Source organism: Silurus aristotelis, assembly GCF_946808225.1.
Source record: "Silurus aristotelis genome assembly, chromosome: 16".
Lineage (NCBI taxonomy): Eukaryota > Metazoa > Chordata > Actinopteri > Siluriformes > Siluridae > Silurus > Silurus aristotelis.
The window spans coordinates 22,839,991-22,857,376 of NC_139589.1; the positions used below are offsets into that span (position 1 = coordinate 22,839,991).

At 37.3% G+C, this 17,386-nt stretch overlaps 1 protein-coding gene across 2 annotated transcripts in view; it reads right to left on the minus strand.

Moving 5' to 3' along the window:
- bcr (BCR activator of RhoGEF and GTPase) overlaps positions 1–17,386 on the minus strand; it is a 65,589-nt gene that overhangs the window by 14,980 nt on the left and 33,223 nt on the right. For both annotated transcript variants that reach the window (XM_083563648.1, XM_083563647.1), the window contains exons 2-8: positions 9,972–10,156; positions 7,524–7,628; positions 6,630–6,815; positions 2,383–2,490; positions 1,450–1,510; positions 1,104–1,156; positions 876–1,016 (exon numbers count right to left, since the gene is read on the minus strand). In XM_083563648.1, coding sequence (XP_083419774.1) covers positions 876–1,016; positions 1,104–1,156; positions 1,450–1,510; positions 2,383–2,490; positions 6,630–6,815; positions 7,524–7,628; positions 9,972–10,156 — 839 coding nt within the window. The remainder of the gene's footprint in view (positions 1–875; positions 1,017–1,103; positions 1,157–1,449; positions 1,511–2,382; positions 2,491–6,629; positions 6,816–7,523; positions 7,629–9,971; positions 10,157–17,386) is intronic.

Consider the following 17,386-nt stretch of genomic DNA (forward strand, 5'->3'; position numbering starts at 1 on the left):
TGGCAGGGGATAGAGTGACAGCCATGGGGACACCCAGGGACATCCAGAGACACCCAGAAGTCATCCAGACATAAATGGCTTTGACATCACTAGGATTTCAACTCTTTGTTACCTTCATTTCTCTCCACTGCAACTATTAGAGTTGTCCGTCAACTCGAGTTTGAATGAATTTCATGTTTTGAGTTTGACTGTGCAGAAAAAGAAGTCCCCCAGTTCAGATGAAATTCCTTAAACAACACAGTGAGTGCAATAACGAGGGCCACGAAACCCTGTGATTTACATCAACCCCCTTTTTATGTACACATCATCAATATTTTATCAGTAGTTTGCTCTTTCTGCTGGAAAACACATAGGGCTTTGTGATTGACTGTGCATGTGAAGGAAGACTCGTCACGAGATGGCCGCCTCCTGAATAATAAATGTGATGCGAATCAGAGCGAGCTGGCTCGTTAAGGCACATTACACGCCGCCCTTCACTCGCAGTCTATCAAGTGCCAGACAATTCATCTGACACTTCCATGTGTCCCTGCTGCTGGAAGGATGGGGTGAGGGACCAACTGTGTCTCTGTGTGTGAAATTAAGATAGACATTTGTGTGTGTGTGTGTGTCACTGTTAAAAAAGAGAGAAAATTGGAAACCAGTTCAAGGGTGGGTAACGCACTTCAGAATGTCTGATCTTTAATTGGCTAATTGGCTAATCTTTCGATGTTCTGCTCAATACTGATGTCAACCAGTATGACAGTGATCACTGTCAAGATCCTGCGATATCGTAATGAACATTATGAGTAAAGAACATTATGAGTCACATATTAATTGAATGATCCTACAGACGATACTTGGACAGCAGTTGGCTCGCGTCAGATTTGTCCACTCACCTCGCCCTTTTTCACAGTCATGGACTGGCGACGTGGTGTGCTCTCCTCGTTGATGCTGGACAGGAAGTTCTGCGAGATCCGCAGGGCATCTTGAAGGAGGGTGTGGTCTGGGTGACTGGAGGGTGTGTGCTTCAGCAGATCCTGTACCGCACACGCAAGTACGTCTATTAAAACTCACATGCTTTTTTACAAATTTGAAAAAGAAATTGTTTTGTAAGTGTGACTTACATGTAAAACGAGTGTGCTTCTGGTTACTCTATCCACCGGTTTATAAAGTAGAGCTGACACACACGAAGAGACATACAGAGTCATTAATTATTAAACATGCACTCAATTTATTGGCAATCAAATAATCAATGGGGTTTTTCTTTTGTATATTTTTGGGGGTTTTTGTCTCTTCAAACATTGGATGGATCAGCCTAAAAGTTCTGACAATGCCAATGACATAACAAGACACTTTAAAAGACAATAGGTGAACCCTTTGACCCATTTACCATGGGTTCCAGACATATCTGAATCTTATATATACTTTACATTTACAGTAAAAAAACAAATGAAATATATGAGTACTTACTTTCCAGTGAGTACTTGGCTATCTGGTCCTTGCACTCTTTGGTACTTCGGACTTTTAGGTTCTACAGAGGCAGTGTAAAAGTCAGAGGAAGTGAGTTTTAATCAAGTTTTTATATGTGTCCTATGGATCAGGTGTCAGGGAACACTTTATGCAATGGTTTTAGTAAGAACAAAACCCAAACATTATCCAATATGAGACATGAGCTATGAATTATACCTGCTAGTAAATACTACTGAAAATGTACACTTTTCCTTTTTTTCTCTCATTTTATGACACAACACCACATATAATTTAAGGTCATGAATAAAAATGTTGCATATGAGCTACTAATCTTCTATTTTTATCTCCGTCGGCAGTTAGGTTCTCTCGCTGCGGGTGTGAATGAACCTGTTAGATAACCACTGTATATATACATGCAGATAAATCTTTGTTATTTTACCACAAGCCCGTGGCACTGAAACCCACGCAACACTCTACATCCCCTTTGGTTTTTTTCTTCTATTCCATTATACACAATTATCCTAACATTCGGCTAGTGGTGGTGTCAGGGGACCAGGGAGCCAGGCTCGCTGTAATAGATGAAGTATCAGTTGGCATGGCGACGCTCAATCAGAGGAGTGGGGGGGTTGGTGTGTTGGAGTGGGCTGAACTGACACTGAGGAGCGTTTTCTTCTAGTAGCATTAAGCTGGCCATAAAATCTCATGCCAAGTCCCTGAGGACTAAAGAGCTCTGTTTTCTACACTTCAGGTGGGGTGCCATGTTTCAGCTCTCTTGCTTTCTTAATACTCACAGTGACACAGGAATCCCAGGGTAGAATGTAAGACAGATTGAAATATCTTTCTCTTTTCTTTCTTGACAAAAAAGAGCACTTTTTCTGTGGAGCATGCAGTCTTGCCTGAATAAGTAAAAAAGGAAAAACTGAAAGCTGTTACCTCGGAGATCTCAGCGAACTGTGCATTGGCCTGGCAGCACTTTTCTGCCGTCTCCACGGCTAATTCATAGTTGTCCACAAACGCTCGGTACACTCCTAGCTGACTGGCCTAGAGGTGAAAAAAAACAACAACAAAGACCATTGTTTTATAGACAGTCAATGTCAGGCCTGATGATATTTTTTTATGATGATTGCTATGATTAACAATTATTGTCAATTTTGCAATATAAAAGTCTGACAGAACGAACATAACGGACATGACGTAACACAATTAAAACGTGTAATACAAAACCAGATTACTTTAGAATAAGCTTCAGTTTAATTACTGTTGTATAAGAATGAATTTAATTCAGGAAAATATTTGCAAACATCTTTGGGGTGGCAATATTAAGTCCTCTTATGTTATTTATATTATAACAGCATGTCCGGTCATTTTTTTCCTTAGTACCTGGAAAATATTTATATTACTTTATACAACTGAGCTGTAAAAATGCCACGACACAAAAAGATCTAAAAGATCTCCAAAAGGCTGTAACTTTTGCAGAATTTCTAACAAATACACACAAGTCATGTTATACTAACTAGTTTTGAACATGGAAATAGAACCTGAAATCATCAATAGATTGTATTATACCAGATTTCACTTCAAATATACAAGCTTAATTTGTTTCCTGAAAAATGAACCACAATAATCAACAAAGCCCTCATTCTAATTTTTTTAAGAAATGAATCCAAAGCTGGTAAACAGCAATGGTCAGTAAAGAATTTGTGAGACAAATGATCCATATTTGGATGTCCCCAGGTGGACTGATGAGTCAGTATCAATAACATCCAATCTGCTGGGCCACCACCAAGCTCAGCTGCAGGGCCTGGAGCAGTTTTCATGGCACTGGGGCCCAGCACAGGCTGTGCAATTAATGTGTACAACTGGCACGTCTAAAAATCTAATTCAGTCATTGAAAGCGTCCTGCAATTCATCCCTCTTCAGCGTAAGGGGCCAATCAATCTTCTTAAACGCAAATATACATAGGGATGATAAAGGGTTTTGTCTGTTAGAGTGTGTGTGATTGAATGTGTGTGTGTGAGGATATGGAGAGGAACTGAAGCCATCTGCAATGCTTTAGTATTAGCTGCAGACATATGTACACCAAAAGGAGCAATCAGATGACCTTTGTTTTTGCTAACTAATTAATTAATACTATTTTATGTCTTTTTTTTACATGCCGAGAAAAAACTCAAGCCAGGAGAAATTATAGGAAAAATGAGGACCAGACGTTTTTGAAATATTCTCATATGTTAGCTATTTAGCAAAAAATAGCACAATTAACTGACATAAAAATGGCTAGCACTAAGAGGAAATGTAATAAATATTTGTTGTAAAAAAAATGTTTAACATCCTCTCAGAAATCCTGTCAGGTCAGCTCATGAGGGCTAGCTGGCTAAGATTAGCAGTGAACCTTATTATTATTTATGAGTATGAGCTAAATACCCTGTCAGAAATTCGACCAGGTTAGCTCATGTTAACTAGCAGCCTAGTGTTAGGAGTAAAAACATGAAACTCCTGTAAAAAAAAAAAAAAATGTTTGATTAATATTTATTCTTACTTTCAGAAGACCTGCCAGCTCACTGAAAATGATTCAAAAGGTCAACTCATGTCAGTTAGCTTAGCTGGCTAACATTAGAAGTAAAGCTTGTTAGCATTTATAAGTATGAGCTAGGTTAGCTCTTTTTAGCTAGCTAACACTGTTTGATAATTGCTCATAAAGTACATAGCAAGTTTTTGAAAATAAATTTTTAAAAAGAAAACTTTATATATCTTTTAATTATTACCATCAGGATATATATATATATATATATATATATATATATATATATATATATATATATATATATATATATAGATTGTCCACTTGTGAACAAACTGCTACTATACAAACAATAATGTGTTAATCATTGAATTATAGCTGGAACCATCATGAGCTGCTATTATAGAAGATTATTCATTGCTTTCTTACCAATCACAGTCAGGAATTAATGAGAACTACAGTATACATAAGTAAGTATACAGGCATATGCTAGGCAGGATGAGGCATACAGTTATAAACACACTTCTAATGTATTATTAGTATATCATTTATTTAAATAGAGTAAGCATTTCTTGATTTCTTGATAAGAGGAAGAGTGCAAGTGTTTATAAGCCTTGAAGTGTTTTAAACATTTTTGTGGAATGTCTAAGGAAAATGTTTCGAGAAGAGAATATCACTACCCTTAGGCATCAGTTTCACCTTACCATGACCCAGCCTGTCTGGCCCAAACACAGACCTGATTCATACTCTAAAAACCGAACTCCAGCTGAACGGTCTCCTACCATCACTGGAGGGCTAAAAGCAAATAAAAATGAGAAGGTACCCACAATCCCATCCATGCTGAGCTGGAACAGCTGCTTCGGGCCAAAATCAATATTTAGTGAGAATCTCAAGAACTTCCTCTGTGATAATCTGTGTAGGGCACAGAGTAGAACGTGTGGCTCAGTAGACTCTCCGACTGAGTCTGCCCTCAGATGAACACAAGCTGTGGCACTTTACTACACATACTGAAAAGTTTGTAAGATCACTTCTGTGTGACAGTGTATGAATGAGGATCAAGTCGGGCTGAGGTTTGGGCTGGGTTGAGGATCAAGTAATACAATATACAGATGAAGTAAAAGCTGACAATGGAGGCTGAACAGTAAAACATCAGGCAGCCGTGCTATCTGCTGCTGACAGGACGTTTTGGTTATCTACTCCACCTCCACAAACTGCCTTATAACGACAGGAACATATGGCTAATATGACCGGAAATGACCCTCAGCGCCTCTACTGATGCCAAGCCTTACTTTAAACTGTAGATATGCAGCATACGTGTGTCACAAACCAACAATGATCTCAGCTGAATGAGTGTTCTCTGTCACACATAACACTATCCAGACAAAGGTATTGGTTACAACAATTTTGGAGGCACAGAGTTGTATAAGTTATCTTTGGACATGGTTAGGATGCCTCCTATTAACAAAGCAATCTCAATGAAGATATGCTTTATACAGGCTGGAGTGGGCGATCCTGAGTTGCCTGCTATAGAGCTCTGACCTTAACCCTATTTATTGAGGTCAACCTTTGGGATGATTTGGAACGCTGGAGCGTTTTTGCATCACTACCTGACTTTTCTAAAGCCCTTGTGGCTGAATGGGCACAAATCTCCACAAGCACACTCCAAAATCTAGTGATACCTTGTCCAGGAAGCGTGGAGGTTATTATAACGGCAAATGCGGACTAAATGTGGAATGAGATGTTTAGAAATAAGCACATACCAATCTTATGGTCAGGTTTCTACAAAATTGTGCCTTTCAGTCATTTTCAGCTGCACCTCTCTTATTTAAATCGTCTAAAAGGAATAATGCAGTAAAAAAGAAAATCCAAGTTCTGGATATAATAAAACGAATCTGCTATAGCTTACAAAAAAGATTTGAAATTTCCACAAAATAATTCAGAGTATTAATTACAGTATTAATTAACAGTATTAATACTGTAAACTAATTACAGTATTAATACTTAACATTAACATTGTAAACCCTGTTTTAAAAACAGGGCACATTTAAATAATGGCACATTTACGAAAGAAAAAAAAAAAAGGTTGATTTAAAACGAGTTATTTGCCACATTTTTTTACATGGTTGTACTTCTATTTAATGAACAGAACCCCCTAATGTGTCATTGCCTTGAATCATTTGTGTAAAACATGACGCATATTTATGTGCATCAAGGTTCGGTTTCCATCTTTTGCAAGCTTTAAGATCGAAACTCTCTGTGGCTAATGATGTGAAATAGACCTAGCAGTGTAAACAGGAGGATAATTTCCATGACTATTAGAATCTATGACTCTATTTATAGGCCTCTCCCTGAAACACAAAATGCGCAGTGTTTCATGTGTCCGAGGTGCCTGGGTGAAGAAGATGGCCACCATGCGGCCCTTTGCGTAATGCAGACACGGCACCTACTATAGCATAACCGTAGGTGAATTGAAAGTTTCTAGTCTTTAAAAGATTCAGAGATTCAGAAACAGTGGGTTGTAGAGGAACAGAATCTTTCCAATCGATGTGAAACAGGCTTGTTCTGGATTCGGTTACTTCGCCCGCTGACTTGAAGATTTTCCCAAGGTGGTTCGGTCACTTTTAATCAACCTCCAATCGAAGACAAGGGGAAAGTGACTCACTTGTTTTTGGAAGAGGTCTCCTACACGCTGATGGTGGCTCCACTGTTGCACTCGCGGAAGGAGGTTGTCGTAGAACTCTTTGTGGATCTCGTAGAGCTCAGGCACTTTAAAGAAGATGGTCTCGATCTGCTGGATGGTCAGGACCGGCTGGGATGTGGTGGCTGCGGCTTTCAGTGGTTTCATGGGCTGAGAGGGGGAAAAAAAGGTTTATACACCGTTCAACAAATCAGATTGTGCTGGTTTATTAACTAGCGTCATTACAGCATAAATAGCAATTCACAAAATCTTGAGATCTGAAATGCCTGGAAGTCTATGCCTATACTTTAATTTACCCTGATTTGCCCAAGAAATGTAGGATTCTACAGATGTAATAAATGAGGACTTATTTCTATTAAGTCTTCCTCTCCTGTCTATGATACTTTCTATGAAAATTAGATAAAAGATTAAAAAAAGATTGTCAAGTTTTTTAATAACAAATCCAAGCATGAGATCAAACGAAGATTTTCTGGACGATACAGAATTGGCCTGATTTAGCCTAAAATAGGCATATTTACATTACCCCGATGCCACACACACACATTTATGCAGTAGTATTACTGGCCCAAAAACAGATGGCTGCTCTTTCTGAATAACGGTGAGTGCAGTTGAATGTGTCAGGAACCTCACATGTCTTATAATAACTCTATTTTCACAAATTTTGGAAATCAGCTATATTATACTAAAGTCTAAAAGTTCAGATGGGATGCTTATAGTTGCTAGTATAACATCCCACAAGCTGCAAACCTACATTTTATTTAGATTTTTTAAACCAAAATTACACAGAGAATCTCAGAATTTAGCTCATAATCCAAATATTGAAGAACAACACAAAGGACATGCAAGAAGAGGTCTTACCAGCAGCAGTGCCTCCAGGTGGCTGAGGTAGACCTCCTCACTGGCCAGAATTGCAGATAAAACCCACTTGCGCATCTCCAGGCCTTTCTCTAGGTCCAGATCGGCCTGAACACAAAAATAAAACGCCATTACACACAAACGTAATCAAAGGATATTCGAGTTTACTTGTTTTTCTGCATGTTTTGCTAATTATCATTTGTTTTCGAAGAGCTAACACTGGCGACTCCTTCCATAAATGTTAAATAAATCTTGCAGCTTCACCATGATTGCAAAAAAATGCAATCGTAATCAAGTCCATTAGCGTCATGCATAGATTACACGGTAATCAATTGTGTGTAAATTGTTAGTATAGAAAAGACACATGTATTACTATATCTAAACATACTGAGCAATTAGAATCAAGAATTTAAAAGAGCTACAGAATAAATATGTATATAGTTTGGTTATAGATCTTTTTCTAATGTTAAAACAAAGCGAGTGTTTATTCCGGATATTGAAAGCGCAGCCTGCTCGCCTCTGGGATTCCCTTTTCCATATCTACATTTATCATCTTTAATTCATCCTAAAATTTATTAAAAATTTCATAAAAACGTTCATAATCGGGTCCTGAGTTCATAAAAAAACAACATCAACACACAGCCAACCTTAAACTTAATATGTAGTAATAACAACAAGATCATTCGTCTGCAAGCTCTGTGCGAGTATCTTAGTTCTCCAGCACCGATAAGAAAAAGGATTGAATAAAAAAAGACGAGGGGAATTCAGAGAAAGAATGTGTGTGAGTATTAAACTTAATCTGCTATTACGAAGCGTTTCTGGCTGTCTGGACGATGAGACACGACGAGTCTGAAAAAATGACTCAAATGAAGCTGATGATATCTCATCAAGGATGATGAGGGGGAAAAAAGGGACTCACTGGTTATATGATTGTGTGTGATTTTATATTCTTCCATCTAGTTTATCCCATGCACATGCTTTCTTTTTTTTAAAGATCCTTTCCGGACATGTAAATCTGCGATATTACACACACGGCCTTACAAAATAGATCAACATGTTCTTAATGTTCATGTGCATGAGTAGGAGTTACAGATAGTCTACATGCCGGTGTTAATTAAAAGCCATGTGGGAGCCGAATTCAGGGGTCAGTGGGCACTGGATGATCACTGAGACAGTGTATAGATACTCCTCCCATCAACAGAGCATTGCATTCAGCCGATTTTTTAAGCGCAAATAGAATTAAGAGCGGGTATCTGTACAACAAGCTCTTTCCTCTATAACCGATAACACAAATGCTCCGGTCAGTCCTAATCACGGTCCATTAAAGAGGATTATTAGGGTACAATCTGATTATGTAACATTGGAAATCAAACGAGAAGGCTGAAAGGGTTCGAGAAGGGTTAAGGTTTGAATTAAAATTCGACTTCGTATGTAAAGTCTTTTTTTTCTTTTATGAATATGTACAGTCAAACGTCATTGACAAACAAGTCCTTAGGGTGAGAAGGCCTCATTAACTGCAGATCATCTGACGATATCTGCTCTTGTACTCGTACAGGATTCTTAAAATTTCCAACAGAACACATAATATTTTCACATGATTACAAAAAAAAAAAAGAAAATCACTACATTTACTTAAAACAAAAAAGGCATCAAGTATTACTTCAGTTTAGTTGATGCTAAACAGTGCTAAGTAAGAGGTGATCATGCTCTGTGTGAGAACTGGAACCTCTAGATGTTTCATCCTCATTATGTCTTGGGGAGTTTTTCCTTGCCGGCTTTAGCTTCTATCTAAATCTTTTATTTACATTTCTGTAAAGGTGTTTTACGAGAACATTTGAAATCACTATACAGGTAGACCCCATCTTACGACATACATAGGGACCGAAAAACCTGTCGTAAGTCCATAAGGTCGTAAGTTGAGAAGATTGAATACTCTATGATGCGTTCCGACGCAGACATAAGGAGGCACTGCAAACACATTACCATTATTTGTATATAGTACAAATAAAGTAAATAAAAATTTATATATATATATATATATATATATATATATATATATATATATATATATATATATATATATATATATATATATATATATATATATATATAATAATTTTTATTATTAATTTATTATTATTTATTTATTTTTAGATTTATTTTTATTTTATATATTTGTAGTAAGTCGAGGTGGTTGTAGGTCGCGATGTGACTGTACAAACAAAGAAAATGAGTAAAAAAAAAAAGGAGAAAACACCACTGGCATAAAGCATCAGCTTTTTATCAGACATTTTTTCATTTTAATTTCCCTTTTTTTTTTGTTCTAATCCGTATTTAAGTTTGTGCGCCGTTCATTCCAGTACTATTTTGACCTGGCATACTATACGCGTCTGCATTTTGTGTTGATGTTCAGCAGTCTGTGTGTCCTGCACGTTCATCTAGCACACTTACAGATTTGGAGGACTCGAGTGAGCCAGAGGACAGCGTGTCTCTGCTGCTGCGGCTCTTCGAGCTGAGGTATGGGGAGGACGATGGAGAGTCATCGATGTAGGGCAGGATATCGTGGTGACGCCTCTGCTCCTCGGCCCGGTCTGCATCGTAACCGTATGTGGGAGGGGTTCCTGTGAACGGGCCATCTGAAAAAGCAAAAGACGGAGATTCAATACACGTTTTTGTATAACATTACAGCATGCTAAAAAAGCAATTTACGACCAGAATCAGACACTAGATTCGTCTGTCGTTGTGTATTTTTTTCTAGTTCAGACCTTTTGGTAACCCACACCAGAATCTCCCATATTTTCCCGCACTGATGGGGTCTCGACATTCAGCGACACAATCAAAACTCTGTCTGTCTGGGGGGAAAGGTTGCATTCTTATAGCCCACATCTAAAAGGGCAGCCTCCAAGCCTGACAAGACTCTCGCCCACAAAATACAGCTATGTGTCAGAGAATTAAACAAAACAGAACACAATCCTGTCATAAATCTGACATATTTATTAACCCATGCCTGGAAATTTCCTGTGCATGTTTTGGTGGTTTAATTTCGCACCCGATAGGACCTGTAACAACTTGGAGAGGAACATGTCTTTTCACTATACAACCTGAAGCCTTTTCCTCCTTCTTTGTCTTTGTCATTGCATCCTGTTATCCTCATCAAGTCCACTGACCTACTTTCACTCAGAACATGCTGCTAATTTCATTCCGACTACACGCAACGCTGAGCTCCAACATACTGGCCTCTGAGGAACAAAAATTGAAAGATTTGGGCTTCCTTTGAGTCTTGCTGCTGGTAACACCATATCTCTTTGTGTCTTATTATACCGTTCTGTTTTGTCTATAATTCTTAATACTGACACCACCAGCTGATAATCTGCTCTCCACCTCACAAGCCGTAAATAATACCTATCTGGTGGTAAGAAATTGGACTTCTGATCGGAAAGGTCCTAAGTTCAAATCTCAGAACCACTGTCTATGTTGGGCCCTTGAACAAGGCCCTTAACCCTCAACTATATAAATGAGATAATTGTAAGTGGCTCTGGATGAGGGCATCTGGCAAACTGCCATAAATGCAAGTATCTAAAAACGTATATGGAACAACAAGTCATGGGTAACATTTTTGCGTGTTTGATCAACACAAAAAATTAAAAGAAATGCAGGATACTTGAGATATGACTGAACTTTGTTGCTCATCACCACACCATTTACTACAAAGAGCCTCTGGGTTTATTAGCAGTAGAACAGTACATACTGTGAGAATGTAACATATGGTACATTAGAACGCTTGGAACAGTCAAATGATTGAATCTTCTGAACGCTACAAAAGCCTACAATGACACACACACACACACACACACACACACTCACTCACAGTGAGATTATGTTGCTAATATGGCTTGCTATCCCAGTAAGAGTAACTTGATAGCGGCTCTTGAGGGATGTTACAGTATACAGTACAATACATGATGAAATGATGACATTGCTTTAAAGACACGCGTTCGCTTCTTTCACTTATGGAAACTGATACTCGCTGTTCGGGATGTATTTGTATTTTATGTTTAGTTCGGGCGGATTGTTTACTAGCAGACTGTATTCGTGGGCCTACGTTTGCTGTAGTCATATAGTCATTAATGACAGCTGCATGTGTGTGTGTGTGTGTGTGTGTGTGTGTGTGTGTGTGTGTGTGTACATAAAAATAAAAAGAAATAAGATCTCTGCTGCATGAGCGTGACTCACAGCAGCCTTATCACCATAAAGCCCATCCTCCACCTTGTATCTCTACTGTCCATCTATTCCCACTGTCCTCCATCACAACGCTTTCTTCCTTTGCTCCCCCGCTCCATCTTATCCTCCCCCAGCTTCGTGCAGATGGCCATTGCTCTTTAGCTTTAGGGCCTGCAAGCTGCAGTGTGTACACGTGGGAGCATCATTGTTAACGTCTTTGTGCTTTTCCACATGTGACTCTACTCCAGTTCAGTGATATAACATAATTTTGGTCCCAGACTTAACGGAAAAAGATGGACATTTATAAACACACATAATTTTTGGGCATATGTAAACTTCTCGTATGATGTTGTGTAGATTTGAATGGAATGAAAGAATTCATTTATTTTTAATTATTCCGAACAGAAAAGTTTTTTTGCATTCATTCCTGTCTCTAGCTGGAAAAAAACACAGTGTAATAAATGTAAAGCTGATAATATTCTTTAATTATACAATTGTCTACGGTATGAAAAAATACTAATCACTGTATTTAACTAAATGTTCTCCATTTTCAGAGCATACTTTCACTTTACATTGCGATTTCTTATTTGCAGAATTATATGGAAAAACGCCTTTTGCCTGTGTCCAAACTTGATAAAATAAGAATTCAGGCTTTCGAAAATGTCCATTATATCACAAGGGGAACATACAAAAAAAACAATATTTGCAAGAATATAGCGAAATGAATTTTGTGTAAATTCAGAGAAATACAACATTTATTGTGAGTATTGTACAGTACAGTACTGTAGCCTATGCATAGTTACTCTGCTTGTTTATTGGTTGACGTGTCCTATGATGTCAAAAAAGGGGCGGAGTTAGAAATATGCATTCTTTATTGTCATTGTCTGAATCTGTTGACGTATGTCTTTAACTCTGCCCCTTTTTTTTTACGTCAGAAGATACTACAATTAGGAAATAAGCGGAAACGTACGGTTTCTTGTAACGATAATCATTTCTTATGATTTTCAGCATTTTCGCTTTCGTAAACAACACGACGTGTTTCTCGGCTAAATATATATGATGCACTGTACAGTATTTTAGGTATACTTTTACTACATTTTATAATTAATAATTATATTTTTCTTAACAATTTACCTTGTTTCAACATAAAACTACAAAAAAAACAATTCACTATAAGTTAGCGAAACTAAACCGTTATGTGCCAAATTGAAAATCGCGATAAAGTGGAACCGTGAAATTCGAACCGCGATAAATCGAGGGACGACTGTACTGCCATCAGCAAGATGGTAACAAGACAAACAGACAGTTTCTACATAATTAATTATCTTAGACATCTGCTTTGCTCGTTATTGTAAACCTCTCCATCTCAACCCAAATCCCTCATAGGCTTTCGTCTATGGTAAAGTGGGCTTTGGGGGTCGAAAGAAATGGATCAGAGAGTCAGACAGGACACGCCCTCTGTGTCCCTAATGCTGCTGATTCCATTAACGCACCGAAATAACGTGTGTGTGTGTGTGTGTGTGTGTGTGTGTGTGTGTGTGTGTGTGTGTGTGTGTGTGTCAGAGAAGATAATGGTAAAGACAGAAAGACATAAACATATCAGTGACAAAATGTCACTGAGATCATCACTCTGAGATCATTTAACCCTGGGGAAAAGAGAGATTTTAAAGAGAGTAGGAAGAAAATCCAAATTAAGTATCTGAAGAATATCTTCAGGCAAAAATCAAGAAAGTGTATGATTTATTTAATAAAAATCATCATTGCAGGAGATACCAAAAGTGGCACTTAAAAAAAAACCCAGCAAACGAGGCACGTGGCACAAAATCACATGTAAGCCTCTAATGTTTAAAGAAAAAGCCTGAAATAAAAACCTAAGTAGTGATTAATAGGCTTCAAGCGCCAACTTCCTGTCTTCATGCCAAGTCAAGACAGTTGTCCCATTTTAAACTTTGAGTCACAAAAGGAAAGGTGACAAATCCAACAGTTTATATTTCTTTTTGCCTAAAATTATACACCACAAAACATAAATTATATGTTATATATACAAATATATATGTGGTTAACAGCCTCAAATGCTTATTTTCCACACAATAAATCACTCCAAAGATTAAAACAGAAGTCTCCAGGACATTTGACTGTATATCTCTATTGCTTTCGCATCTAACCTGAATACCGAGACTATATAAATGTAGGTCTTCACTACAGGCCTGTTTTAATCCTTCTATCAGTCCCAGAAAAACACCTTTAAAAAAACCTACATTAAACATAAAAAAACAGCACAGATTAATCATATGGAATGACCTATCTTTATCAGTTAATGCTGTCCCTTCTGTCATGGGTCTTTGACATTAGAATGCATCTAAAATTGCTCAAAAATTGCTAAAATATGTCAGTTTACTGTACAGAGAAGTCCTGCCTGAGGTTAGAAAATGATGACAATAAATTTACGCCTTATTCAAGGCGAGACATTTAAAGAGGAAATAGCAGATAAAGTCTGAGATAGTGAGTCCTGTCTAAATAAGGAATCCACCTGAATCAGAGAAAAAAAAAAAGCCCAGAACAATATTAGTGTTAGAATCAAGTTTTACTGATAAAATCTAAAGTGGTTAAACAATTTACCAAGGCGAGTTTATTTTCGAGGGGTGATTATTCTCATACTGAAAAAATATCTGGCAACAATCTGTATATGGGAAGAAAAAGAATAAAATCTATTGTAACATTATTAGGAATAATACTGTATTAATGAACATTTTAAAATCAAACAAGTGTTAGAATTGTGTATAACAGCAAACCATTTTCTAATTCATAGCTACATTATTTGAGCTGCAAAAGGTTACATCTAAAATGAAAACAATAGCAAATATAAAATAAAATAAAAAACTAACCATAATTATCAAGGCATCAAGATGTTGCTTAGTAACCCTCATGTGCAGATATGAGATATGGTGGTTACAAAGGTTCAAGATTTCCAACGATGCCCCTTAATGCCTGGAAAAGGTATGATTATGGAGAGGGGGTTGGTCCTATGGGGGGCAAGTAAGTTGTTGATTTGCAGCCTCAAAGGTTTAGAAACACCTCTGACAATGACTATGACTTTCACATGCTTGAATTCAGAAAATCAGTCGTAACTGGTGACCTCCTACCGTGTATTTAATCAGACAGTGTCTTGAAGTAAAGAGAGTATAATCACAACAAACACTAACACCGCAATCAACTGCGCAAACCTGTGTTTATCTGTGGGTTTCACTTTTGGTTTTTTTTGCTTTTAGTTTCTGTCTACGGTGTATGTTTTTGTCTATGATACTGGTAAAGAAAATCTTTACAAAAATTGTCTGGAAGAGTGTAACTTGATCCCAGCTTGAGTCTCTTACTTAAAAAAAAAAATGCTTTTAAATATCAGTTAGCACATTTCAAGTGGAAATATGTCCCATATCCCAGATAATGTACAATTCTACAGCATTGTGTTAATAGGATTTCAGAATTCGTTGGCGCACAGCTTCTAAAACCGTGTGAACGCACTTGTATAACAAACAAATAAGCTCACTATTTTTAACTACTAGCTATCATCTGTTTTATAGATAACAGTATATCATAGAACATGTCATGGTCTGAGGTAATTTCACATGATGCAGCAGTTATACTATATACAAACTTAATCTTATTTGTTACAAACATTTAGACACCAAATAGGTCATGTCTGACTCTGAGGAAAGTCCAAGGAAAAACAGAAAGCGCACAGACTTTCTAATCTGCAATCTGTCCTAATGGATGTATTTATCACTTACTAAATTTAACTCAAAGATTTTGAGGGTTTATTTTCTGGCGGCAGAGACTATAGGACAATAAAATCGAAACGATCAAATGAAACGATAAAAATATGCATTTTTAAAGACCACACCCATTACAATGCTAAGCTAGCTATTTATTTAGCTATATTAACACCAAATTTTATCTGATAATCTTCCTTGACAATTAGTTTACAGCTAGCGCCATGTTTGTTCCGATTTATGCTTTGCTAGCATGCAGCGACAGCTTATAGATAGCTTGCTAACAAGCTAGAACTTCAAGTAGTTTTAATGAGCAGCATTTTAATATCTAGCGTTTTAACATTTTAAATATCTTCATAAACAATAATCTGTGTAATTAATTATATTTATCAGCACATAAATTTAACTCAAATGCTAATTTGGCATCTTTCAGGTAGGTAATACCTTTAAATACTCTCAATGTAACATGAACTGATTTAAAAGCATTTTATCTGACAGTCTTTTCTAGCATGATGACTAGCTAGCAAGCTAGTAAACTCTTAGCTTCATGTTAACCAGCTGGGTTTACTTAATATATTTGTGATTTTTTTTATAGCAAGATATTTATATGAGCTAACATTTCACCAGCCCCCTTTATGAATAAAATAAAAAATTATATTCTAAAGTTAGCATTTAGCCAAAGAGACCTGGTTATTTCATCAAATGTCTAAAAACTCTTGGTTTTGCTTATTTTTTTTATGTCATTTGTTTGCTAGGTTTTAATGTTTAGCTAACAGCCCCCTAGCTAGCATACCTAATAGCAAGGCAAAGTTGGTGTTATGCAAGGATCTGTCTTAAGCCCACTGCTTTTCTCTTTATATATGCTGCCTTTGGGTGAAATTATACGTAAACATGGTATTAGCTTTCATTGCTATGCTGACGATACACAGTTGTATGTTTCAGCAAAGACAGATGAGAGAGATCAGCTTAAAAATGTTGAGGTGTGTGTCATATTAAACAGCAGATACTTGCTAACTTTCTTCTCCTTCACTCGGATAAGAAGGAAGTACTTTTAGTAGGTCCACACAGAGCTAGGAGTTAACTTTCAGATTACGTAGCATCTCTGGATGGTGTTTCTGTCTCAGTGTGTACAGCAGTCAAAGACCTGGGTGTGATTATTGACCCCAGTCTGTCCTTTGAGGCTCTTGTAAATAAAATTACCAACTCACCGATTACTCTACACATTTCAACAATGTAATTACAGTGAATGGAAACCCAGTGCCACCATGATGAGGATGGGTTCCCTTTTGAGTATGGTTCCTCTCAAGGTTTATGCCTCATACCATCTCAGGGAGTTTATCATTCAGTCGCCAATGGCTTGCTCATCAGGTAATCTAAATCAGTAACCCATGAGGGATGACCTGCATCAATAGAACTAACAACAAGGAGAGGAACAAAGCTAAGATCTGATGTGATTGTCATTTTTCCAGTACGTGGCAGATATAGACTGGTTTCGTCCTTAGAAGTCTTTGATCAGGCAACACGTTTTCTCTCTGCGGGCGTTTCAGCTAAATACCCTCATTAAAACATTCAGTCATCAGCATGTCTCTGATACTTGCTACACTTTCTGACCCATTAGCATCATTTAGACAGCAGGCCATTATGCAATCAGGCCTAATTGGATCTGTTATATAAAATGTGTACACTATTAATTAAATGAGTGCTAATGTCAGAAACGATTTAAGATTATAAATTAATATTGTGCGCAATGACTGAAGTTTCTGTTGTTCCTCCTGTAACCTGGATACTTTAAAAGATGTCTTGTTGTGTTCCTTATCACTTATTTCTCTATCTGTTTCCATTTTCTTTCAAACACACAATAGCTTTCCATCAGATAGG